Consider the following 25,032-nt stretch of genomic DNA (forward strand, 5'->3'; position numbering starts at 1 on the left):
CAGCTGGGAGGCAGGGCCACCGCGATTGCCGCCGGGAGCCCTCAGTCGGTGGAGTGTGAGGGGGAGGGGAAGCCTCCTCCTCGCTCATGCAAGTGCCTGGGTCAGTCCCTATCCCACTGGCCAATTTGCTCACCCGCCCACCTTCCCAGCCAGCCGGTTCTCCCCCACTTCCCCTCCGGATCTTCCCCGGTCAGCCCACCTGGACTCCCCCCCAGCTCTGCTTCCCGCCCCCCCTTTCTCCCGGCCAGCCCCGCGACCCCCGCCCCCTCCCCCGCCAGCTGTGCTTCCCGCTGGCCCGTTCCTCTTCCTGATCTCCCCGGCCAGCGCTGCTGCACCCCCACCCTCACCAGCTCTGCTTCCCGCCCCCCCTTTCTCCCGGCCAGCCCCACGACCCCCTCCCCCTCCCCCGCCAGCTGTGCTTCCCGCTGGCCCGTTCCTCTTCCTGATCTCCCCGGCCAGCGCTGCTGCACCCCCGCCCTCACCAGCTCCACTTCCCGCCCCCCCTTTCTCCCAGCCAGTGCCACGGCCCCAAACAACCCCCCCCCCAGCTCTGCTTCCCGTCCCCCTTACTTCCGGCCAGCCTCACCCCCTCCCGGCCAGTCCTTCCTCCCCCGATATCCCGCAGGCAGCCCCGTTCCGCCCGACCCCCCCCTCAACCTGCCCTGCTTCCCGTTGCCCCCCCATCTCCCCCGGCCAGCCCTGTTGCCCCCTCCGTTAGCTGTTTCCAGGCCCCCCCCTTCCCAGCCAGCACAGCTCCTTTCCTGGCCAGTCTTCTCCCCCCGCCCCCTCACCATGAAGTGTGTCTGTTTTTTTGTTTTTTAAATGACTACCTGGTAACCCCTAGCACTGATCCAGGTTCTTGGAGTCTTACCAAAAAAAAAACACACACACACACACACACACACACACACACACACAACTTTGGTCCCCCACCCCCTTTTTTCCTTCAACAAAATTTTTTCCTGGTGGTTTTTTTGGGGGGGGGGGAGAGGGGTGTCGGTATTTTTGTTTCAGCCATCTGGCAACCCTAACTGCTGGCTCCGCCCCCAGGGCCTATCGAATAGTCGACTAACCGAGAAGAATTGATGAGGTTACTCGACTATTCAATTCACCGATCTCTAACGTCCCTAGTGGGGGGGGGGAATAGTTTCTCCCCTGCTGGCTCCCCGGGTGGCTCTCTGAGGGTCTCTTGCTGCAGCCCCACACACCTCGCCTGCTACTCTCCGGCCAGCGTGGGCCCTGCCTCATTCGCCGTCTCATCACCCCTCTCCCCTGCAGGTGTGGGCCCAGCTGGATTGCACGAGCGGACGATTCGACTCCCTGGGGGCCTGCTGTGACCTCTGCCCCCAGGGCTACGGGGTGGCTGTCCCGTGCGGCAGCTCCAACACCGAGTGCGAGCCCTGCCGAGAGAGTGAGTGGGGGGACGCCGCGTGGGGAGCGGAGGGGTGGCCCTGGCCGCTAGGGTCTCCGGCAGCCTCAGAGGGAGCGGCAGACGCCCGCCCCGGCGGTCAGTTGTGGGGCTGGCGGGTTGCCGGGGGGACTTCCCCTTCCCCAGTCTGTGACACAGGAGACTCGTCTCACCCTGCTAAGGGCAGCCAGCCTGGAGCATCCCCACGCTGTGGGGCACGGGGCCGACCCCCTCCACGGGCACGGCGGAAGGGCCCCCACTTCTCCGCATTGGGTCCTGCCGGTGCAGGTGCTGCGGCCTGACGGACAGGCCCAGGGTCACCGGGGGGGGGGGGGGGGGGTAAGGGAGGGGCTGCCGACTTTCTAATAGCACAAAACCAAGCCCCTTGCCCCGCCCCTTCCAGGAGGCCCCGCCCTTTCTCCAAGGCCCCACCCCTGCTCATTCCATCCTCCCTCCCTCTTGTGCTGGCTCTCTCCTGCCCTCGCTCAGTTTCTCCAGGCTGGGGCAGAGGGTTGGGGTGCAGGATGCAGGTGAGGGCTCCGGGTGGGGATGCGCGCTCTGAACTGGGGCAGGGGAGTTTGGGCTGCAGGAAGGGGCTCTGGACTGAGGGGTTTGGGGTGCAGGAGGGGGCTCTGGGCTGGGGCAGAGGGGTTGAGTGAGGGGCAGGTAAGGGATCCGGCTGGTTGTGGACTCTGGGTGGAGCCAAAATTGAGCAGTTTGGGGTTTGGGTGCAGGCTCTGGGCTGGGGCTGAGGGGTTTGAGGTGCAGGAGGGGGCTCTGGGCTGAGGTGCTTGGGGTGCAGGAGGGGGCTCGGCTGGGGCAGAGGGGTTTGGGGTGCAGGAGGGGGCTCGGCTGGGGCTGAGGGTTTCGGGGTGCAGGGGGGGTTCAGCTGAGGGGTTTGGGGTGCAGAAGGGGGCTCGGCTGGGGCAGAGGGTTGAGGTGAGGAAGGGAGTTGAGGATGTTGGGTTCTGGCACCACTTACCACAGCTTCCAGGAAGCAGCCACCAGGTCTGAAGGGGGGCTGGGGAGTACAGCGATAGGGAGAGACGGGCTGGGATGGGGCTGCACAGAGAGGGAGGGGGTAGGGGAGCAGAGACGGGAAGGAAGAGAGGACAAGCGCCCTCAGCTGCAGGCTGTGCCCTCTGCACACGGGGCCGGGTAAGGAGCAGGGACCGACCCAGGGGAGCGGTAAGTGGGCCCTGCATGCGAGGGGAGCAGGGCCAAGGAGGGGGTGATTCCTCAGCCACTGCTCTGCCCCCCCCCCCCCATCCCCACTTGCTCTTCCTGGCCTGGGCCCACACCCAGCCCCACCCAAACCCAGCCCTTCTGGGCCAGAGCTGCCCGCCGAGCACAGCTTGTCAGCCCTGCCGCAGCTGCGAGACGCGGCCCCGGCCGAGAAACAGCCCAGCCCGATCCCCACGTGGCTCGTCCCTTCCTATTCAAACCCATCCTGGGGGCTGTTGCTGTGAGCAGTTAAACAGCTGCCAGGTTCCGTCTCAGAGGTGGGTGCATTTCACCGGCCAGTAAAGTGCAGTTGATTAACTGATAAGCAAAAGCTTACAGGTTGAGGCTATAGGCTACACTCATTGCCCCTCACCCCCTTCCAAGTATCAGAGACAGTAGCATGGAGCAACAGGCCGCTGGTCTTCGAGGGGAGCCGGTTTTTAAACTGGCTCCCCTCGCGGACCAGCTCCCCTCTGGCACCCGGCGCTGCTGCCTCTGATCCAGAGGCAGCAGCGTGGAGCGACCTGGGTATCCTTGGAAGTGGGGCTGGAGCGCACTGGCTGTCGGCCTCGCCCCCGGGGACTATAGAAGTCGACTAACCGAGAAGAATTCCTGAGGTTACTCGATTAGTCAATTCATCGAGATTTAACATCCCTAATAAAGACTCGCCGGGCAGGGGGCGGGGGTAGAGTTCCTCAGGCCGCGTGGAAAATTCTCTGGACGGTAGCAGGGCAAAACGGGGAACATTCGCGCCCCCTACTAGAGGGTGTGGCCGCTGCTACCCACAATGCTTTGTGCGGCAGTCATTCCATGGCTGAAATCAGACAGAGGCGGGCACATGTCTCCCCCTGGTGGTTGGCGCCTGTCAGTATAACAGCCTACTACTCCCGCCGGAGGGCGTTCCTCCTCCGGCTCATGGTGGCTGCTTGCTGTCTGGTCGCTCGGCGGCAGGGGCTCGTGGTTCTACCAGGCGTAGTGCTGAGCGCCGGGTGTGTCGCTTTCCACGGCAGATGGGACGTTCTCCTCCACCAGCAGCGCCACGGAGCCGTGCCGGCCGTGCTCCTGGTGCCCAGCGCACATGATGGTGGCCGAGGCGTGCACCCCCACCCGCGACACGGTGTGCGCCCCCCACTGCGCCCCTGGCCATTTCCTGCATGCGGAGAACGGGAGCAGCAGCCGGTGCCTGCCGTGCCAGGCGTGTGGGCTGGGATCCGGGGTCGTGGCACCGTGCCGGCCCACCGCCAACACCGTCTGCCAGCGCTGCCCGGAGGGCTTTTACTCGGAGGAGAAGAGCGCCGTGGCGCCGTGCCTGCCCTGCCGGCGGGAATGCAGTGAGGACGAGGTGATGATCCGCGGCTGCAGCCCGGTGTCGGACACCCTGTGCATGGGTACGTGCGGCTGGGGGCACCGGCGGGGGACAGGGGGGCACGGGGAGGCGAGCTGGCTTCTCTGGGTGGGCAGGTGGGCCTGGGGGGTGCTGGGCGTTGAGCTGCCCTGGGTGAGGCTCAACCTGTGACAGACCGCAGCCGGCCGCTGACTCCTTACAACCCCTGCGGCTGCGGCGTGCAAAGTGGTCGAGGCGTGGCGGTGCGTACCATGGCGCCCCAGACCCACGGGCCAGGCGCAGTCCAGACATTAACCCCGTACACACTGGCTACCGGTCTCTAGACCCATACACGCTGGCTGGTTGGACCCATAGAAACTGGCTACCGGTCTCTCCAGCCCCATACACGCTGGCTGGCTAGACCCATAGAGGCTGGCCATCAGTCTCTTTAGCCCCAGACATGCTGTCTGTCTGTCAGTCTCTCTCTAGCCCCATACACCCTTGCTGGCTGACTCTCTAGCCTTGTATACACTGGCTACTGGTCTCTCTAGCCTTGTATACGCTGGCTACCGGTCTCTCTAGCCTTGTATACGCTGGCTACTGGTCTCTCTAGTCCCATACACACTGGCTGGCTCTCTATCCCCATAAACACTGTCTACTGGTCTCTCTAGCCCCATATACACTGGCTACCGGTCTCTCTAGCCTTGTATACACTGGCTACCAGTCTCTCTATCCCTGTATACGCTGGCTACTGGTCTCTCTAGCCTTGTATACGCTGGCTACTGGTCTCTCTAGCCTTGTATACGCTGGCTACTGGTCTCTCTAGCCTTGTATACACTGGCTACTGGTCTCTCTAGTCCCATACACACTGGCTGGCTCTCTATCCCCATATACACTGGCTACCGGTCTCTCTAGCCCTGTATACACTGGCTGGCTCTCTATCCCCATACACACTGGCTACCAGCCTCTCTAGCCCCATATACACTGGCTACCCGTCTCTTTATCCCTGTATACACTGGCTACTGGTCTCTCTAGCCCCATACACACTGGTTTCTGGTCTCTGTAGCCCCATACATAATGGCCACCTGTCTGTCTAACCTTATACACACTAGCTGGCTCTGTATCTAGTCCCATACGCACTCTCCCTGCACACGCTGTCTGTCTGTCTGTCTGTGTTGGTCGGTCTGTCAGTCCGTGTGAAGAATGGGGGGCACGTTCCAGGGCCGAGGATCCGGGCCAGAATCGGAACGTGAGGCCCGGGCGGAGTGAATCCAGCTCCTGCGCTCTCGCTCTCTCCCCATCCGTCTCTCCCTGGGGTTTTGTTGGAGAGACACAGTTGCGTTTTTGTCTGCGAGGACAGAGTCTCCTTAGGTTGCCCTTAATCTCCCCTTTGTCCCGGTGGCTGCGTCTTTCATCCCGCTCGGCGGCGGCGGGGCGAGTCTGGGGGCTGGCTAATGAAGCGCTCCGGAGCGGAGGGCATTAAAGGGCTGGGTGGCAGCGCCATGCCGCGGGGGCAGCGCCAATCCCTCCGGGCTTCATTGTCTTCCCCGGGATTTGCCGCCTGCTTCCGTGCGAGCGCCGCCTCGCCGCGTTTGAAAGGGGGCCGGCAGGGAGGGGGCTCCGGGCCGGGGAGGGGGGACAGCCCTCCTGGAAGGAGCCGCGTCCTTGAGCCCTGGCGATTTCTGAAGGGGGAGAGCAGGCGGGCGAGGGGAGGGGATTGTCCCATAATAGAACAGCGGGGGAGCCATCTCTGTGCAATGATATGATGGGGCCGGGGAACGAAATCGGACCTGGTCCAAGGCCCGGGGCCTGCTGCATCGTGAGCCCCGGCAGGGCCACAAAGCAGAGCTTTCAGCTGCCAAAGCCCTGGGGACGTCGGCTTTCTAAGCACACGGCAGTGGGGGGAGCTTTTCTGGGGCGGGGGGGGCGTTGACCCACAGAAGAATCCGTCGGGGGCCGCACACAGTGCGACACAAAGAGCCAAACCAACCCCCACGGAGGCCGCCCCCAGTGGAGAGGGAAAAAGGCCTGCCCCACGTCCCCCTCACACCAGAGCCAAGAGAGGGTCCAGGCTGGTAGATTTTGTGTGCTCCAGCTCCGTGGGGCAGGAGCTGGAGTGTCAGCGTGGGCTCCCCAATGCTGGGAGGAGCCTTGTGGCCGGAACCAGGGTCTTAGGTTCCTCATCCCCCCGGGTCTTAGTTCCTCATCTCCGGTGTACAGAATTGTTCCTTACGAGGCCTGGGGTACGGAGATCCCTGCGTACGAGTGGGAACGTGGGTAATGGCTCGAGCACAGCTTGAGGATGGATCCTGGCCTGCTCCGAAGGTTTCTGCATGAGGCACGCTGGGAAGTCACGGTACCCGCCCCGTGCCTCAGTTTCCCTAGCTAGGAAATGGGGCTGAAAGGAAAGCGCGTTGGGCTCTGCGACCGAAAGGGGCTGCGTACGGGCAAAACATTGTGGGCTGCAGGTGGCTAAACTTGCACCGGACAGAAGGGCATTGGAATGGCGAGGCTTTTCGTATCCCACAATCCTCCAGCACGCACGACAGTCATTTGTGAGCTGTCTCCAGCATCTTTTGCCCATCGATCGGCACCTCCTCTTCCTTCCCCGGCCTCCTGCCCACTGCAATCAGCTGTTCCACGGCCCTGGGGAGGCTCTGGAGGAAGGAAGAAGCAAGGGTGCAGTACACTTGGAGGAGGCGGGGGAGCCAGGAGCTGAGTGCTGGAAAGTTGGCACCTGTCGCTGCATCCCCGGAGTCGGTGCCTGAGCAAGGAGCCGCGTACTAGCTTCAGAAGAGCCCCAGGGGGCTCCAGAGCCGTGGGCTTGCCACCAACCCTGCTCTAGCATCCCGCCTTCTGTCTTGAGTCTTTACACTGCAGGCCTGGATCCTCCGAGGCAGGTTGGTACCTGACTCCCTCCATCCAAGTGGTGCTATAGACCTGTGCAGAGCTAGGCCTGCGGAGCCGGGGCTGTCTTTGGCAGCAAGGTGCCCAATCTCTGTGATATAAATCATCTGACTTCTGCCAGCACTGCCAAGTTCCTGCGTGACTGGGGCGGGGCTGGCTGGCACGATTTGCCATTGCTAGGCACCAGGAACAGGGAGCCCGTGGCTGACAGCTGCGTCATACCCACATTTCTTCCAGCTCCCATAGTTTTGACGTGAGAGATCTCCAGAACATCCATTCCCCTCTTCCTCTGTTTTGCTGGAGCTCTTCTGGGAGAGGTTTTTTTAGGAGCTCTTTTCCTTGATTGAGAGAGCTGGCTGGTTGACGCGCTTTAACAGGAGCGTCCTTTCTCCCAAGAGTATGTTAGGCATTAGAGTGAAATAGATGGTCATGAAAGTTTGAACGTGCCGACTTAAAATCCCTTCCCTCTCCCAGTGGCTCAAACTTCAGGGCTGCGTGATGTCTTGACTAACTCACCGGATGGCAGCCAGCCTCCAATTTGGAATGTTTAAAAAAAAAAAATCCGGGGGGGGGGGGAACCCCTCCTTCTCTCATACAAAACCCTAAAGAAGTGCAACAGTGCGCCTGACTTCTGGGCAGGGTGAATTCTGGGAATGTCCCGTCAAGAACGGAGCCCCCCTCCTGGGAGAGGTAGGACGTGCTACAAAAGACGGGGCACGATTGTGCTAATGCGCTGTCATGTTGCTGCATATCCTGCCGCAGTCCGTGGGAACTGGAGGCCTGGCTCCGGGATGAAGGGCTTCATGCCCTTTCCCAGGGCTTGGGTCTTGGTCATCCCAAACTGTACCTGCCTTCTGAGCCATCTCAGCACAGGAGTGGAGGAGCAGCGGGCGAGGGAAACTGCTGCCCCTCCCACGCTTGACTCCCCCGCGCCCCCCTCTCCTTTCACGGGGAAACCAACCCCTTCGGCCAGTTCGGTGTTCAGCCCGACACCGCAAAGCCAGGCGGGACGGACGTGGGACGCTGAAATCAAGGGAGACGCGGTGGAGACGAGCACAGGAGGGAATGTCTCCCCTGCTATGGCAGGAAATGGACTGTGCTTATAGTAACAGGCTGTGCTGTCATGATTGCGGACGCTCGGCTGCCTAGTCTCTGAGCCTAGAAACGCCTTGTTTTGGACCAGCCCTAAAGGGGCTTGGGACCAGCCATAATGCTTCTCTGGCTAGTAAGCTCCTCCCCTTCCCCCCAGCATGCTTTGGGGATTCAAGGGCGGATGGAAGGAGGCACGATCTGTGGAACTCATTGCCACAGGAGAAAGATGTTTATGGGAGAAAGGAACCTCCAGGCTTCTAGCAGTCAGGATTTAAAATCCCCCCGGGCTTTGCAAGGGTGGAACCCTTAATACGTCGGGGCTTAAGGCAGCTGCTGTGCAGCAGAAGTCGAGAGGCGACTTTCTTTAGGGCGGCTTGACCCAGAACGGTTGCTGCAGGGATTCACGCACCTGCCGCTGAAGCAGCTGTCGGGGCGGAGAGGCTGGGCTGCACTGGCAGTCGGGCACTGCTTCGATTCCCCCGACCCCACCGGGATTAGCTAGCGCTGGCAGGAGGGGTGGCCCAAGGAGTCCAGAGGCGTACCGGAGCCTTTCAGAGCAGCCATGCCCAGTGTCTTTCACCGCCGGCAACTTGCACCCTGGAGCGGGTAGGGCCGTGGTGAGCCCAGCTATGTAAGGAGAGAGAGCATGCGGGGGGGGGGGGGGGGGTTGGGCGGCCCAGGGGGTGTATTCACTGGACAGCCGTCACCTGCCTGGAGCGTGGGGGTTTCGGGTGCAACCACATGGCTTCCCTCGTCTCATTCCATATTCCTAGTGTTACCAGCAAGGGAATGCAGCAGCTGGCTCAGTCCAGCCCTTCCTGGGGCTTGCATGTGAGCGAGCAAGTTCCAGCTGCCGGACGCCCCAACATGCAGCACACACACGAGGCATGGGAGGGCCCGATTCTGTGGCACGTGGCCCCCCCTCCCACGCCACCAGGCAAGCTTAGCGTTCAAGTTGGCCAGAAAATGGCTCTTCTGTCCGGCAGGAAAACGTGAGCGCCGGGGCAACGAAATTCTGCAAAGAGGGCAGCCTGACGCCGCTGACCAGGGTCTGTTTCCACGAGTTCGGAAGGGCTCCTTTGGATTTTGCCCTTTTCGCGGCCGTCAGGCTAATTCCAACGTCCGCAGGAACCAGCCAAACGGTTTCTTCCCAAAATGCCGCCTTGATCTCTTCTCGCAGTCGGGTGGGGTTGGGGTTTTTTTCATTTTCTGGAACGAAATTTTGTCAAAATTGCTACCCCTTTGCAAAAAAGCATGTGCTCCACTGAAATCGCATCTTCCAATGAAACCTTTTTTTTTTAAATGTCCAGCCAGTAGTGTTCCTTGTAAGCCGACTGCTTAGGCGGCCACCCAGGAAAGATTAGCAGAGCACCCACAGCACCCATGTGTTTCTACTGGTGGTGCACATCGGCACATGCCTCGGTGCACACAACAAAATTCATTCCACACTGGGGATGTTAAAACCTTTTTTTTTTTTTTTTTTTTTTGCGTAAACCTGTAAGCATTGTTTACATGCAGGAGTGGGAGGCAGCAGAGACAGCAGTGTGAGACCCTAACTCCCCACTCGGCTGCCTCTGTATCATCGTTAACTGTGTTCACGGTCACATCCCCATTCGGCACATGGATGGAAAAACTCGGGGGAATATTGCCAGCCAGTCGTTCTTAGCAGCCACGTCCTGCTCTGTACCGCTGCTGCCCGCAGTGGAAAATGAGCCGCTTCCTTGCCTCTCGTTAACACAACCCGGGCCCCAGCGTGCCAGGTGCTGTACATTCCTAGCCAGAAATATCCCTGGCGAGCAGAGCTTTCGCCCACGTATCTCCTGTCCACCCACCCCCCGCTCACGCTTCCATGCCACTTTCATCTCTGCGGGAGCCAGCGCAGCTGCAGGCTGTTGAAGTCAGAGAGGGACTCAAGCCAACAATTCCACAGCCGGGAGTCCTCGTCCAACTCTCCCCAGAGCTCGTACCTCATCCCCTGGAGACTCACAGACTTTAAGGCCGAGACTGTCACCCACCAGGCCTGCTTGGAGGAGAGCTGCCCACCAGTCCTCGGGGGTCCTAGTCCAGGGGACCAAGAAAAGCCGGAGATGTCACATTCTGAGTTGGAGCTGAAAGCTCCCTACGGCTCCAGGGGGGCCTGCACTCAGCTCTGTGGAGGGCTCCCCTGACCCCCCCCCCCCCCAAAGCGGACACCGAGGGACTCGGATTGCAATTCTCTGCCACGTGACCCTGAGCTCGGAGACCCTGCCGCCGGGCCGGGGGCCTGGCTGGAAAAGGCTGCTTCATTTCCAGCTCGCGAATTCCGCCAGCCCCACGCTGGCCCAACACAAGGGTCCCCCCCTCCCCAGCTCTAAGGGGGGGGCACAAATTCCCGCACCCAACTTTGCCGCTTCCAAGGCAGGAGGGACCCGGCCAAGCGGTCACCTCTCCAGCTGTTCCTTGGTCTGTCTCCCCCCTCCCCCAGCCCGGAGCCTGTCATCACCTTCCAGCCGCTGCGCCAGATGCTCCTCGCAGGCGCGGGAGGCTTTGATGTAGCCGTGCGAGGGGGCAGGAGGCGGGGGAGCCGGAGGGGTCTAGCGGGGCCAGAGGGGGAGGCTGGAGAAGGAGAGCAGCAGGCTCGCAAGCCCCTGTCTTTTTCCCAGCGCCCAGGGCTTCGTGCGGAGAATGCAGCCGGGTTTCAACCTCTTTCGGCTTCCACCGCATCGGGAGAAGGCGCTCGGGGCAGCGTGGCTCCCCTCCCACACTGCCGGGGTGGGTCAATGGGCCAGCTACCCCCCCACGGTAACGGGTGGAGGAAGTTTTAGCAAGAAGGAGGCAGGTTTTGTAGCCCAGGCAGGAGAGAGCTGTGTTCAGTTGCCTGCGCTGCCCGGCTATCCCTCCCTGCATGGTCTTGAGCAAATCACTGAATTGCTCCTTGCCTCAGTTTCCCTGCACCAAAATGGGGAGGAGGACGCTGCCCTGTCTGTTTCAATTGCCCCTCCCATTTTCATGTTGGCCCTGTTGGGATAGCGGTATCAACCCCAGACAATGCTCTCTTTCATTTTTTCCGTCTGGGTGCAGAATGAATTTTGTTCTGTGCACCGAGGCCTGTGCAGATGTGCACCACCAGTAGAAACACAGGTTGCTGTCGGGGGGAGGGGGGGGGCCTCTGCTAAGAGCTTGGGTGGCATTTGATTCTCTCCTGGGCAGCCGCCCAAGCGTACAGGGAACCCTGGATTCCCAGGAGATGAACAAGACAAGGCAGGGGAGGTAATATCGTTAATTGGCCCCTCTCCTGCTGGTGAAAGAGACTAGCTTTCGAGTGACACAGAGCTCTTCTGGGACCAGGCCAAGCCCCAGCGTGGGGCGTTGCATCCTGCATTAAACCCCCTGCAGTGTCGCGGGGAGTAACTGGTGTTTTCATCATCCCGTCCCAAACTGCTGTGTAGTGCAGGGCACTATGCTGCTCTGCCCCAGAATCAGCTGCATTTCACTGGCGGGCAAAGCAAGGCCTGGCCTGTAGAGGGCCCAGTTGTCCGTTCCCACCAGTTTTATGTAAGCTCAATGCCGCCGACTTAACAGAGTGACTCCCGATTTACACGGACGTGCGAAGCGCGTTGCACCCTTTGTCAGCAACCTTTGGGATGAAAATCACTAGAGACCGAGTCAACTTTTCCTCCTGCCAGACACTCAGCGCTTCCCTCCGGCTCCCTGAAATGGCTTGGATACGCCCCCATAAGAATGATTTTTAGCCGCCTGCTTAGGGCAGTGGTTCTCCACTCGTTTCAGTCCACAGACCACCAGGCCAATCCACGAATTTTCGTGGACCACCTCCTTTTTGAGACATGATCAAGAAGAGGAGACCACGAACATTTTGGTTTGTAATTGATTTCTTCCTAACAGATTTTTGGCTTGTCTTCTCGCTGACAAGCTTTTCAATGTTTGGAGTGGTACTTTGATAATGCACAATGAATATCGCTTTCCACAGCAAGGCGATCCCTCTGTTTGGACTTAACGTGCAACAAACACGAAAATCCAGTCTCGCACGGATACGTTGATGCAAATGGCAAAAGGAAATCTGACTGTGTGCGCTGACAGATTTGGGTAACTCCTGGTCACGTTGGCCCAAAATTTCTCGATGGTAGTCACGCCGTGTGACTGTGGACAATGGACCACCGAGAAAGTCCCATGGACCACAAGTTGAGAACCACAGGTTGATGGTATGACATACTAGCTCTTGGTAAACATCTATCAACCCACCAAACCCATGTGGGAGGCAGCTGTTCTCTCAGGGCATGTCTACGCTAGGAAACTCTTTCGAAATCACTAGATTCGACTTAATCACTCCCGAAATACCACAATCGAACTAGTGCGACCACACGACTCGAAGTGAGTTCAAAGCCGTCTCCGTTACTCTGGCTGCGCTAGCTCGGACGTAGAGCCTCGGGAAGTAATTACTTTGAACGACTCTGCAGAGTCGTCATTTCGAAATAGCACCAGCCAACCACACAACCGCCATTCTGAAATGATTTCAAAATTAGGATTATTCCTCCAGGAAAGCAGGAGCGCAGATTTCAAATGGGGCTCATTATTTTGAAATAACGGGCTTGGTCGTGAGGACTTGCCGCTTATTCATTCGACCTAAGGGGGGTTATTTTGGAATAAAGCCCAAGCGTAGACCAGAGTCCGGAGTTCCTTCATCACCCACCCTCCCCCTCCCCCCCGAGCCAGCAACAAAAAGTTTTGACAAAAACATTGTTGTTCGTCAAAAATGTTTGTGTGTTTGTCAGAAACCGTCCCCCCGACGTGCTGGTTTCGGACACCCCCAAAATTAAACCATTCTCAGGTTAAACCTCACAAAAGTTAGCTTTTGGGGGCTGGTGATTGCAAAAAAAAAAAATCCTCAATCTTGAGGGGGTTTTAAGGCAAACTGGGAGAGCTTCAGTGAAATGGAAATTTTGCCTGAAAAATGTATTTCTGTTGTGCCAAAAAAAGGGGGGCATTTTCAGGTGAAAAAAGTGTTTTGATGGAAATTTGCCCCCCAAATGGGGAAACTGAGGCACGCTGGGGACCAGTCTCGGCGGCTGACTTGGGGGAGCTGCTGGCTCACACTAGGCCCTCAGAATGGAAGCCGGGGCGAGCCCGGTTCTCTTTGCGTCCCCTCACGTTGCCGGTGGTGTTTGCTTGCAGAGAGAGAGCTGCAGATCCTGAAGCGCACCGAGGGAGACCCCCGCAAGGATTACCCCAGGAAGCCCCCGCTGGCCGAGTCGGAGGGCAGCGCCTCCCCCAGCAACTCCTCCGAGTTCGTCCCGCCGCTGCCGGACAACAGCAAGAACATCATCCCCGTGTACTGCTCCATCCTGGCCGCCGTGGTGGTGGGTCTGCTGGCCTACGTGGCTTTCAAATGGTACGTGCGGCTGGCTGCCGGGAGAGCCGCGGGCAGGAACGGGGCCGTGCAGACGTGGCCTGCTCCCACAGCCCCCCACAGCCCCACGGACTGGGCGAGCTGGTGTCCTCCTGTTGCGGATCCTTCTCTTGTTTTACCCCACTGATGCCCGGCAGAGCTAGGGTGGCCATCAGGGTACCTCCGGAATAGAGAACAGTTGCATTTGGTGCACGGGGGCCCAGGCCAGAGAAATGGGGGGCTCAGGAGTCAGGGCTGGGGTGGAGGGGCCCAGGGCAGAGAGATGGGGGGCTCAGGAGTCAGGGCTGGGGTGGAGGGGCCCAGGGCAGAGAGATGGGGGCTCAGGAGTCGGGGGGGGCTCAGGAGTCAGGGCTGGGGTGGAGGGGCCCAGGGCAGAGAGATGGGGGGGTCAGGAGTCGGGGGGTTCAGGAGTCAGGGCTGGGGTGGAGGGGCCCAGGGCAGAGAGATGGGGGGGTCAGGAGTCAGGGGGTTCAGGAGTCAGGGCTGGGGTGGAGGGGCCCAGGGCAGAGAGATGGGGGGGTCAGGAGTCGGGGGGTTCAGGAGTCAGGGCTGGGGTGGGGGGGCCCAGGGCAGGGGCACCATTTTGGGGGGGGGCTGCAGCCACACATACCCGGTTGCTGCTGCTCTTTTTCCTCTCGGGGAGCGAGGGGAAAGTTCACAGGCTGCAGCATCCTCCTCTGCCCTCCCCCCGGAGCAGAGCATCTCCCCTCGCTCCCTGAGTCCCATCCCAGGCAGGGTCTCCAACCTGCTTAAGCACACGGTCGCTCTTTGAAGTTGTCAGTCCAGGAGCTACCTCCCACCCAAACACCTCTGCCCTGTTCCTTTGCCAAGGCCCCACCGCTGCCTCACTTGGCCCTCCCCCCAACACCCCTCTGCCTCGGTCTCCCCCACTCTGCACAGCAGGCAGGCGGCAGCTCTGAGGCAGGGCGGTTGAAGTACCGGCACCCTCCTAGTCAAACCAGTCAGGGTCACCTGGCAGAGGCTCAGAGATCTACTTGTAGATCCTGCTCTACTGCCTGGTGACCACTGAGCTACGGGCTCCCCTGGCCTATACAAAATGCCTCCCATTTGACCCCAGGGCGCAGAGAAATATCATTATGGGAAACCGAGGCACAGCGCCGTGACATGACTTGCATTAGGTCACACACCACGTCAGTGGCACGGCCAGGAAGAGAAGTCAGGCGTCCTGGTTCCCAGCCCGGTGACATAAGCACTAGACCACGCTTCCCCATCACACGTGGGCTCCCCGGGCTTAGAAAAGACGGCAGGAGAGCGGAGGCGGGCCCTCCCGCTAGGAGCGGGATTTGTCCCACAGCAGGAAGGAGGAGAGAGACGATTCTCTAGGGGCTCAGCACAGGGCTGGGGTTCTAAGCCAGGTTCTGACACCGACTGACTCTGCGACCTTTGGCATGTCCCTTCACCCTTCTCTGCCTGGCTCTCTTTGGCTAGGGTCTGTGGTACCTCCCACGGGGGGGCGGACGGGGAGAAGCGATGAGCTAGGGGTTGCTTGGGAAGCACTTTTGATGCTGGAAAGCACCTAGGAGTTGAGCACAGGGTGGCAAACTACAGCCCGAGGGCCATGTCTGGGCCAATAGGCCCTTTTGTCCAGCTCCCAAGCTCCCATCGGGGAGCGGAGTCAGGATAGCCTTGGGGGGAGGAGTCAGCTAGCCCCTCTGCCCCTCGCCCCCGCAGCCAGCCCCAGTGCTCTGGGAGCCGGGGGGGGGGGGAGCAGTTGGAGAAGGGGAGGGGGCCGTGGCCCCTGGGCGCTCGGCGCTGAATCGGAGTAACCCTCGCGGGGGGTTGGGTAGCTGGGGGACGTAGCCAGCCTCTCCGGGGGTAGGTCGACGGGAGCTCTGCGGAAAGGCGTTCCAACCGCTGGCTGGGAGGCAAGAGCCAAGGCCGGCCCTGCACCCGCCCGGCTCCCCGCTCTTGCTGCCTGTGTTCGGGATTTATCTCCCCGGCCGCCCGCTTGTTTACATTCTTCATATTCCACTCGCACTGAGAGACTCCAGAGCCCAGGATGGCCTGCTGCTGCCCTAGAGATCATGGGCCCCCCTGTGTCTCCCCTGCCCTATAGATCATAACCCTCCCCTCTTACCTCCCTGGCCCTATAGATCATAGACTCCCCAGCCCTCCTCCTGCCCTATAGATCATAGATACACCTCATCCCTTCCCCTGCCCTATAGATTATAGATACCCTTCATCTCTTTCTCTGCCCTATAGATAATGGGCCACCCAGTCTCTTCCCTGTCCAATAGATCAACCCCCCCATCCCTTCGCCTGCCCTATAGATTATAAGCCTCCCTTACCTCTCTGTCCCTATAGATCATAGACTCCCCATCTCTCCTCCTGCCCTATAGATCATAGACTCCCTGTCTCCCCCACCCTATGGATCATAGACATCCCCTCTCTTCACTCACCCTGGATTCCTTTCCCCACGTCTCCTCCTGTCGGATGAATCAGAGTATTCGCTCTCCTGGGCCCTGGATGCGAACACTGGTGAAAAGGTCTCACGGGGGCGGGCACACACGTCTATCACCACCGTGTGAGCACTGATGAAAGGTCTCACGGGGTGGGCATACACGTCTAACACCACCCTGTGAGCACTGGTGAAAAGGTGTCTCGGGGCGGGCACACACGTCTATCACCACCGTGTGAGCACTGGTGAAAGGTCTCACGGGGTGGGCACACACGTCTAACACCACCCTGTGAGCACTGGTGAAAAGGTGTCTCAGGGGCCGGGCACACACGTCTATCACCACCCGGTGAGCACTGGTGAAAAGGTGTCTCGGGGGCGGGCGCACACGTCTAGATGTGGGGCTCGCCCCACGCACAGAGCCTACGTCCTGGGGCGCGCGATGGGAGGGCCCCGGCTCGACAGGCACCCGGTGGCTAACCACTGGGCCAGGCTGCCTCCGTGCCGAGTCCGGTGCCCGGCTCTGCTACCGGCTCGGGTGACGTGGGCCCGCGCCCTGCTGTGCCCGGTGTGGTGCAAACCCAGAGCCAACCCGCAGGCGAGGGCACTCAATCACCTCGCCCCCCCCGCCTGCAGATATCCCCCCTTGCCACCCGCTGCTCCCCTCCTCTCACTGGCGAAGCCCAGTCCTGGGAGCTGCCCGACGCCTCTCCTGAGATCCCGCTTGCTGGCGCCAGTGTGGGGAGGCTCAGTACCCCCCGGGATCGGGCCCTGGCCGCCCCCGGCTGCCTGCTGCCCAGCAGCGGCCGAGTCCCGCGCAGAGCCCCGGTGTGATGCTGCGGGGCAAGAAGTGGCTGTCATGCGTGCACGGCCCCAGCGTCACAGGTCTCGGTGCCACCAGGGGACTGGCACAAACCTAGGAAGAGCGTTAGGGCCTGAATCAACGGGGGGTGCGGGCAGAGAAACGGCCACGGAGCGGGTGTAGTGACTGGCTTGAGGCCTAGGCCCGCGCCCTGTGCTGCCCTGGGAGACCTTTCACCAGTGCTCGCACGGTGGTGTTAGACGTGTGTGCCCGCCCCCTGTGAGACCTTTTCACCGGTGCTCGCACGGTGGTGATAGACGTGTGTGCCCGCCCTGTGTGAGACCTTTTCACCAGTGCTCGCACGGTGGTGATAGACGTGTGTGCCCGCCCCCTGTGAGACCTTTCACCAGTGCTCGCACGGTGGTGATAGACGTGTGTGCCCGCCCCCTGTGAGACCTTTCACCAGTGCTCACACGGTGGTGATAGACGTGTGTGCCCGCCCCCTGTGAGACCTTTCACCAGTGCTCGCACGGTGGTGATAGACGTGTGTGCCCGCCCCCTGTGAGACCTTTCACCAGTGCTCGCATGGTGGTGATAGACGTGTGTGCCCGCCCCCTGTGAGACCTTTTCACCAGTGCTCGCATGGTGGTGATAGATGTGTGTGCCCGCCCCCTTTTCACCAGTGCTTGCATGGTGGTGTTAGACGTGTGCGCTCTGTGAGACCTTTCACCAGTGCTCGCATGGTGGTGATAGATGTGTGTGCCCGCCCCCTTTTCACCAGTGCTTGCATGGTGGTGTTAGATGTGTGCGCTCTGAGAGACCTTTCACCAGTGCTCGCATGGTGGTAATAGATGTGTGTGCCCGCCCCCTTTTCACCAGTGCTTGCATGGTGGTGTTAGACGTGTGCGCTCTGAGAGACCTTTCACCAGTGCTCACCCGGTGGTGATAGACGTGTGCGCCTGTGCACGGCCTGGCACTGGAGAGCTAGCCCTGGCCGGGGGCATTTGGCCCAGCACCCTGCCCGGGACAGGGAAGCAAGGGAGAAGGAGAGGGAGGGAGGCGGAGGGAGAGCCAAAGCAGGGCAGGCAGGCGGGGGAGAGAGATGGAAACAGCAGGAGGCTGCCCCCTCTCCCTGACCTGCCTCCCGCAGCCCAGCCCGGCCGAACCAGCTGTGCAGGGGGCAGGCAGGGATGGGCTGGGGGGTTAAGGGGGGGGCATAGTAACCCCCCAACGCGCACACAGACCCCCTCCCCCACTGGCCCCACTCATGCCCTCTGCTTGCGACTAAGCCCAGCCCCCTCTCCACCCCCGGACCCCCGTCCCCTCTCTCCCGCAGCTGGACCACCTGCAAGCAGAAGCAGCAGCTGGCCAAAGCCCGGGCCGGGGAGCTGGGGGCCTCCCCCGAGGGCGAGAAGCTGCACAGCGACAGCGGGGTCTTCCTCGACACGCACAGCCTGCAGGAGCACCACGCGCTCAACAAGGGTAAGGGCGCCCGGCGCAGGCCACGCCCCCGCCCCCCGAGGGGTGTCGCTTCCCCCCACGGGCGAGCTTGGGAGCTCCCACGCCCGAGGGCAGGGGTGAGAGGAAGCAGGGGTGTCCAGGGACCCAGGCTGCGATAGGGACAGTGCCTGTAAGAAACGTTACGTTACTTTCACTGCTGGTTAGGGGGCTTGGCGGTTTCTGGGCCCCCCTCCCCCCGGGAGTGTGAGCATTGTCAGTTTCTATGCGCCCCAGGCAGTCTACGCAGGAAGTTTCCATGTCCTCCAGGGATACGGGCATTGGTGTGTTCTACGTCCCCCGGGAGGGGGGTTCCACAGAGGCTGGAGAGAGGCTGTTTTCGGTGGGGGAGGCGGCAGAACAAGGAGCAATGGGCTCAAGTTGCAGGGGGGGAGGTCTAGGGTGGATACTAGGAGATGCTATTTCCCTAGGCGGGTGGGGAAGCGCTGGGCTGGGTTCCCTAGGGAGGGGTGGAGTCTCCATCCCTAGGGGTGTGTAAGTCCCGGCTTGCCCAAGCCCTGGCTGGGATGGTTGTGTTGGGTGGGTCCTGCTTTGGGCAGGGGCTGGACTCGGTGGCTCCTGAGGTCTGTGCCCGCCCTGGGGTTCTAGGCTCCCCGGATGCTGTGGGGGACTCGCGGCTGAGCTAGTGCCTCTAGAGCAGCATAAAACGCTGCAGCGGCCCCGGGCCCGGCTCGGGTTTGTGCTTCAGCCGGGCGCTGTGGCCTCTTAGGCAGCCAGGGTGACTCCAGGGAGGAGGGGTCTGCACTGAATCACGGGGACCACGTCCTCTAGCCGCCAGGCGGGCTCCTGGCCAACCACGGGCCTGGCTCGGCTCCGCGCACCCCGTGGGCTGTGGCCTGCGGGGCCAGTGTCCGGCACAGCAGAGGGGCGGCTCCTGTTCGGGTACACGGAGGCGCGGATACTCCGCCCTGCCGCCGGCCCGGCCCTGACACACGCTCTGCCTCCCCCCCCGCAGCGCACAAAGCGGAGCCCCGGCTCTACAGCGCCTTGCCCCCGCACAAGCAGGAGGAAGTGGAGCAGCTGCTGGAGAGCTCCGACCACAGCAGAGACTGGCGCTGCCTGGCCAGCCAGCTGGGCTACGAGGAGGAGGCCATCGACACCTTCGGCCGGGGCGAAGCCCCTGCCCACACCCTCCTCTCCGACTGGTCTGCCAACGAGGGGGCCACCCTGGAGGCCCTGTGCGCGGCCCTGGCCGGCATCGAGCGGCCCGACGTGGTGGAGAACTTGACCAGCCCGGCTGAGGCCAGCTCGGTGGTGTAACGGCACGGGCGAGCCAGCAGGGGGCGCCTGCCCCGCGAGACTGGGACTCGCTACGAATTCAAAAAGACAAGGTGGGAGGGGAGCAAATTTTGTTAATTATAAGGGAACTTTGGGGGGGGCAAAAGCGTCAAAACAAACAAAATAATCGGCAGGGCTGCGACCTGTGGAGGGACGAAGGACGGCACAAGGTCATGATCGGCGACTGAGCCCACTCCCCCCTACTGGTGAGAATGGGACCTGCGAGTGTCACATGCTGCCCCTAGTGGCTGGAATCGGACCTGTGGGTGCCACATGCTGCCCCCTAGTGGCTGGAATCGGACCTGTGGGTGCCACATGCTGCCCCTAGTGGCTGGAATCGGATCTGTGGGTGCCACATGCTGCCCCCTAGTGGCTGGAATTGGACCTGTGGGTGCCACATGCTGCCCCCTAGTGGCTGGAATTGGGGCTGCAGGTGCCACATGCTGCCCCCTAGTGGCTGGAATTGGGGCTGCTGGCGCCACATGCTGCCCCCTGGTGGCTGGAATTGGACCTGCTGGTGCCACATGCTGCCCCCTACTGGCTGCAGGCAGACTTGTAGGTACAACCCGCTGACCACTGGGAACTGGACCTGCAGGCACAATCGGCTGTGGCAGCAGGGGCGATGCGCATTAACATTTGGGAGCCTCTTGGCTCCATGGAAGCACCCTGGGATTCGGGAGCCCAAAGCTTGCAGCTGGCGGCTGTACTGGGCCATGCGCGTAGGCGAGCGCCACCCCTCAAGGGGCGTGGGAGGATGCCGCCTCACAGCCTGGCAGGGAGCGAGACTGGAGAGGACGGGCAGTGTGAGGGGAAGTTCCCTTTGAGTCCATCTCCATGCCTGCCCTGGTGCAGCTCCCACCTGGCCACGTTTTCATTGCATCACACGACTATTGAAAGCCGTGGGGCCTCCCTGTGCGCTCGCCCCTGTCCCTGGGTGCCAAAACCCAGCCTGCCCGAGCAGCCGAGGGGTGAAGGGACGCAGCACGGAGCACTGCTGCCTACCCCTTTGTAGTGCTAGACCCCCAGCCCTCTGGCACCCCGCCAGCCCAGTCAGTCCCCCCCACACTTGCTGCAGCAGCCCCAAATCTTGTCAACCCCCCCCCCCACATTCACAGAGAAATGCCTGCGCCAGTCAGGGAGTTAATTGACGCCCTCCTGGCTCCATCCCTGAAGCGACGTCTCCCCTTACCCTGCCCCGCTGGCTGATTTGTTTAGGGGGGGTTGTTCTTCACACCATCCCCCCGACAGCCCCTGGGGCCAAGCCTAGCACTTGCTCACCCAGGGCAGTTCCCAGAAGCCTTTGGGTGGCTGCCCCAGGCCACGGGCTCACGGACATGCTGCCTTTTAGGGGGTTCAGCCCTGGGCCCCAATTGCTGGGGGGAAGGGAAGGGGGTGGACTGGCCCAATGGCATATGGGGGCGTCAACGGGACCGAGCAAACCCCCTTCGGCAAGGAGCAGAGCAGGAACTGGGGGGGGGGGGGGATCCATCAGCAGCTCCTTTGCCCCTGCTCCCCCGGACGGCGCTGCTGTTTAACCCCCTGGGAGCACAAAAGGGGTCTGACCCCCCCGGGCCCTTGAACCTGAGGCCGGTGCCCAAGCAGGCCGGGCTGGGCAGTGCTGACGGGCTGGCTGACTGAGGCTAGCTCCAGGCCGGCCTGGCACCCCCACCCTCTCACGCCACGTGGGGCTCCACCCGCCTGCCTGTGACCCACACTGCCCGGTACTGACCCACCGCCTCGCGGCCGAGCTACCCCCTTGCAGCATGTGCTGGGCCCTCCCTCGGCCTGGCAGCAGGGGCCAGGTGGGCCCCACGGCGCTTGCCCGTGGCGGCATGTTGCCCCGCCCCCAGAGGGCCTGCAGGGATAGCTCTCTCTGGCCGCATCCCGCAGAGGGCGCTGATGCGTCACCCCTGCACGTGAATACGTGTGCGCCAGTCCCCCCCCTCCCCGGGCCGCGGTGGGACCTCCGCTCTTCCCCACTGCCCAGGCAACTTTGGCCCGAACGGCTCACCGAGGGGCCCTGAGGAGGGGTGTCCCAGCTGCCGGTTCCTGGGCTCAGCCCGTGGGCAGCATGTGCAAACATGGCCCCCCCAGGGACCCTACCAGCCTGCGGGCACCACCCTGGGGCTTGGTGCAGCAGGGCCGAGGTCCAGCCCCTGGGATGCCCCCTGCACCCATCCATTGCGTGGGTGCAGCGCTGCAGCTTGAGCGGGCGCTCGTGGGCCCGGTGCATTGGGCAGGACGGGCCCGCGTGCTCGCGCTGGCCTGGCCACCGCGTCAATTCCCGTCTGCTCTACCCTGCAATCACCACAGCGCCCGGCTCTTTCCCGCAGCCTTGTCTCGGGCTGGGTGCTGTGGCGCCACTCGCCGACCCTGCCGGCTCCCGTGCTGTACTGTTCTCCCTCTAGCTGTGTAGGCCTCCGGAGCCACCCGTGGGCTGCTCCCGTCTTACAAAACCGTTGCATTAAACGCCTCCTCTGGTGACCTGTGTCCTTTCCTCTTGGGCGGGGCGCAGGCGCCAAGGACCCACGAGGCCTCGAGTGACGAGCGAGGCGCACACACCCCCTCGGGGCCCTGCTGGGCCAGCCCCAGAGGCTGCCGAAATGGGGTGAAGCCCTGGAAACGGTTCTCATGGCATAAGCTGCCCCCAGGGAATTTCTCTTCCTCACCACCAGAGTCGAGTTTGTTTAAGCCATGAAGTGTGAGCGTGAAAACTACCCCACGTCCCAGCTTAGTCTAACCAGGCCCCCGTGCTGCCTGTGGGAACACGGTTGCCCTATGGGGCCACCTATAGCATCACAACATGAACTGGAAGGGACCTCAAGAGGCCATCAAGTTCAGCCTCCCTGCCCCCCCCCCCCCCCCGGAAGGACCAAGCAGCGTCTAGATCATAAAAAGGGCCAGACCAAAGTCCATCTCGCCCAGTGTCCTGTCTGCCAACGCCAGGTGCCCCAGAGGGAGGGAACAGAACAGGGAATCCTCATGTGATCTCTCCCCTGTCACCCATTTCCAGACAAACAGGCTGGGGACACCACTCCGACCCAGCCTGGCTAATGGCCATTGATGGACCCAACTGCCTTGACTCTATCTAGCTCTTTTTTTAACCCTGTTAAGTTCTAGCCTCTGCCACATCCTCTGGCAAGGAGTTCCACAGGTTTCCTGTGCAATGAATGAAGAAAAACTTCCTTTTGCTTGTTTTCAATCTGCTGCCTGTTCATTTCATTTGGTGACCCCCCCCCCCCCCCCCCCCCCCCCCCCCCCCCCCCCGTTCGTGTGTTAGAGGAATAAGTAACTTTTCCCCCACCGGTCAATCAGGGCACCGGGTGGGGGGAGGGGAGGGGTGCAGGGCGCTTGCACTCCGGGCAAGGGGGGAAGAGGAGACTTTGTGCACGTCGCCTCATTCCCTGATTGGCCTGGGGGGCAGGAGGAGCCGCAGGGCCTCTGCGAGCCAGATCAACCCGCTTGGCAGGCCGGCTCCAGCCCCAGGCGGCCCTTTGCCTCCCCCCCCCACCCTGGAGGATAACAGCCTCCTACTCCTGCAGGCTGATGGCGTCACTGCTTCAGCTGCCATGGTGCCACGGAGGTGCCGGTCCTGGGCCAAACCTGAGGACACTGGTGTGTGTGTGGGGAATCATTCACCATTCTGTAAGGGGGGGGGGCCCTCTCTAGGCACCCCCCAGGGAAGCTGCCCCACTCTAGCAGCTGAAGCTGGCTCTGGGGGGGACTTGTTCCTCTGGCTAGCAGCAGCACCACTGTCCCATGCGGCTTCCCCGTGACCGCCCCAACGTGGGATGCCCCCAGCCCCAGCGCCAGCTTTCCAGGGGCCAGGCGAGACCGGGCACGGGGGGCTTGCAGAGCCCGGCGCAGGAGGCTCCGTGCAGGCGGGTGCCCAGGGACCACGGAGGGCGCGTAGCCCAGGGCTGGGGCACGCTCGGCCTTAGGTGTATTCCCCACGGGCACAGGGCCCTGCTGCGCTGGGCACACGCCTGCCCCTAGGGCGAGCCAGCCCTGCACAGAAGCCCCCCCCCCAGCCTCGCTAGGCAAAGGGGAGGGGAGCTGGGGGCCTTGCCCAGGGCCTGCGGCCACCAGCCCTACCCCGGGCCCTTGCCGTGTCCCCCCTACCAGGGGCACAGGCCTGGGGGCTCCCCTTGGACGCGCCTGCAGCCCGGGGCTGGACGGGCAAAGGGAAGAGGCCGGGCTGGCGAGAGGAGCGGGAGGGGCAGCGCCCGGAGAGCCGGGTCCATGCAGCTTCGGCCGGGCCTGCTGCTCGCGCCGTTGGGCCCGGTGGGTTCCGGAGCCACCGGCTCCCAGCCCGGCGTCATGCACTGAACGAAACAAACAGGCAGCGCCATGCAGCCACCTCTGGGATGGGACCTGCCCCCCCCCCAGCGCAGCGCCGGCAACACCCCCTCCGGGCAGCGCCATGCGGCCACCTCTGGGGTGAGACCCGGCCGCCCCCCCCAGTGCAGCGCCGGCAGCACCCCCGGGCACTACCATGCAGCCACCTCTGGGGTGGGACCCGCCCCCGCCCCCGCCCCCCCCCCCAGCGCAGCACAGCGCAGGCAGCGCCATGCGGCCACCTCTGGGGTGGGACCCGGCCCCCCCCCCTCCCCAGCGCAGCACAGCGCAGGCAGCACCATGCGGCCACCTCTGGGGTGGGACCTGGCCACCCCTCCAGCGCAGAGCAGGTAACGCCCCCCGGGCACTGCCATGCGGCCACCTCTGGGGTGGGACCCGGCCCCCCCCAATGCAGCGCAGGTAACGCCCCCCGGGCACTGCCATGCGGCCACCTCTGGGGCGGGGGCGCAGCCGCTGGCGATGGCTCCAGGGGGTGACTCGCCCCACTAGGCAGGGTGGCGATGCGAAGGCAGCGGGGCCCCTCGGGAAGGAGCCGAGAGCTCTGCGGTTCCAGGCTGGGGGCGGCGCCATGCGGGGAGGCCGGGGGGGGGGGGTGCTCCAGTGCCAAGGGGAGCCCGGCAGCAGCCTCTCGTGTCCGTGGATGCGGGGGGGGGGGGATTGGCACCGCTGCTGCCCCCTCAGCGTGGCTGGGCGGACGCTCCGCCTGCTCCCAGAGCCAGGGCGGCCCGCGCCCCAGAGTTACCCAGCTGCCATGAGCGGTGGCACAGGGAGCCCCCCCCCCGCACCCCACCAGCTCTGCGAGCTCCCTCCGTGCAGGCGCCCGCCGCGCTCACGGCCTGCGGGGAGCGGAAAGCTGGGGCGGGGGGGCCCGGCCCCACACTCACCGCCAGGGGACGGGGTTTTATCCAAATACTCAGAACTCCTGGCTGGTGCAAAGTCGGGTTTTGAGGTGGGCGGGAGGGCGGAGGAGCAGGGCCGGCCTTGGGGAACACGGAGCTCCGGGCAAGCTTGGGGGGTGGTGCCCCGACCCCTGTGGCCCTAGCCCCACCCATCGCCCCTGGCACCCCCATCCTGAGCCCCCCCATCCTGAGCCCCCTTTGCACAATGCCCACTTCACCCCTGCACTTTCCTCCCTCCTGTGCCCCCAGGCCTGCACTTCCAGCAGGTTCTGCCCCCCACTTGGTACCCTCCACCCCCGCCCCGTTGCCCCTCCCCTCCGGCTATGGGGCTGGGCACGGGCCCCAAGGACAAGCTCTGCCACAGACGCCTTAGCGATCCTGAAGACACCGTCGTGCACAGG

General features: G+C 62.7%; 1 protein-coding gene across 1 annotated transcript in view; it reads left to right on the forward strand.

Moving 5' to 3' along the window:
* The window catches only part of LOC102462804 (tumor necrosis factor receptor superfamily member 16-like), a 46,859-nt gene extending 24,284 nt beyond the window's left edge, over positions 1-22,575 (forward strand). The window contains exons 2-6 of the mRNA XM_075922981.1: positions 1,279-1,411; positions 3,643-4,020; positions 13,125-13,341; positions 17,914-18,059; positions 19,051-22,575. Coding sequence (XP_075779096.1) covers positions 1,279-1,411; positions 3,643-4,020; positions 13,125-13,341; positions 17,914-18,059; positions 19,051-19,355 — 1,179 coding nt within the window. The 3' untranslated portion in view covers positions 19,356-22,575. The remainder of the gene's footprint in view (positions 1-1,278; positions 1,412-3,642; positions 4,021-13,124; positions 13,342-17,913; positions 18,060-19,050) is intronic.
* Positions 22,576-25,032: the final 2,457 nt, after the last annotated feature.

Source organism: Pelodiscus sinensis, chromosome 2 (genome assembly GCF_049634645.1).
Source record: "Pelodiscus sinensis isolate JC-2024 chromosome 2, ASM4963464v1, whole genome shotgun sequence".
NCBI lineage: Eukaryota > Metazoa > Chordata > Testudines > Trionychidae > Pelodiscus > Pelodiscus sinensis.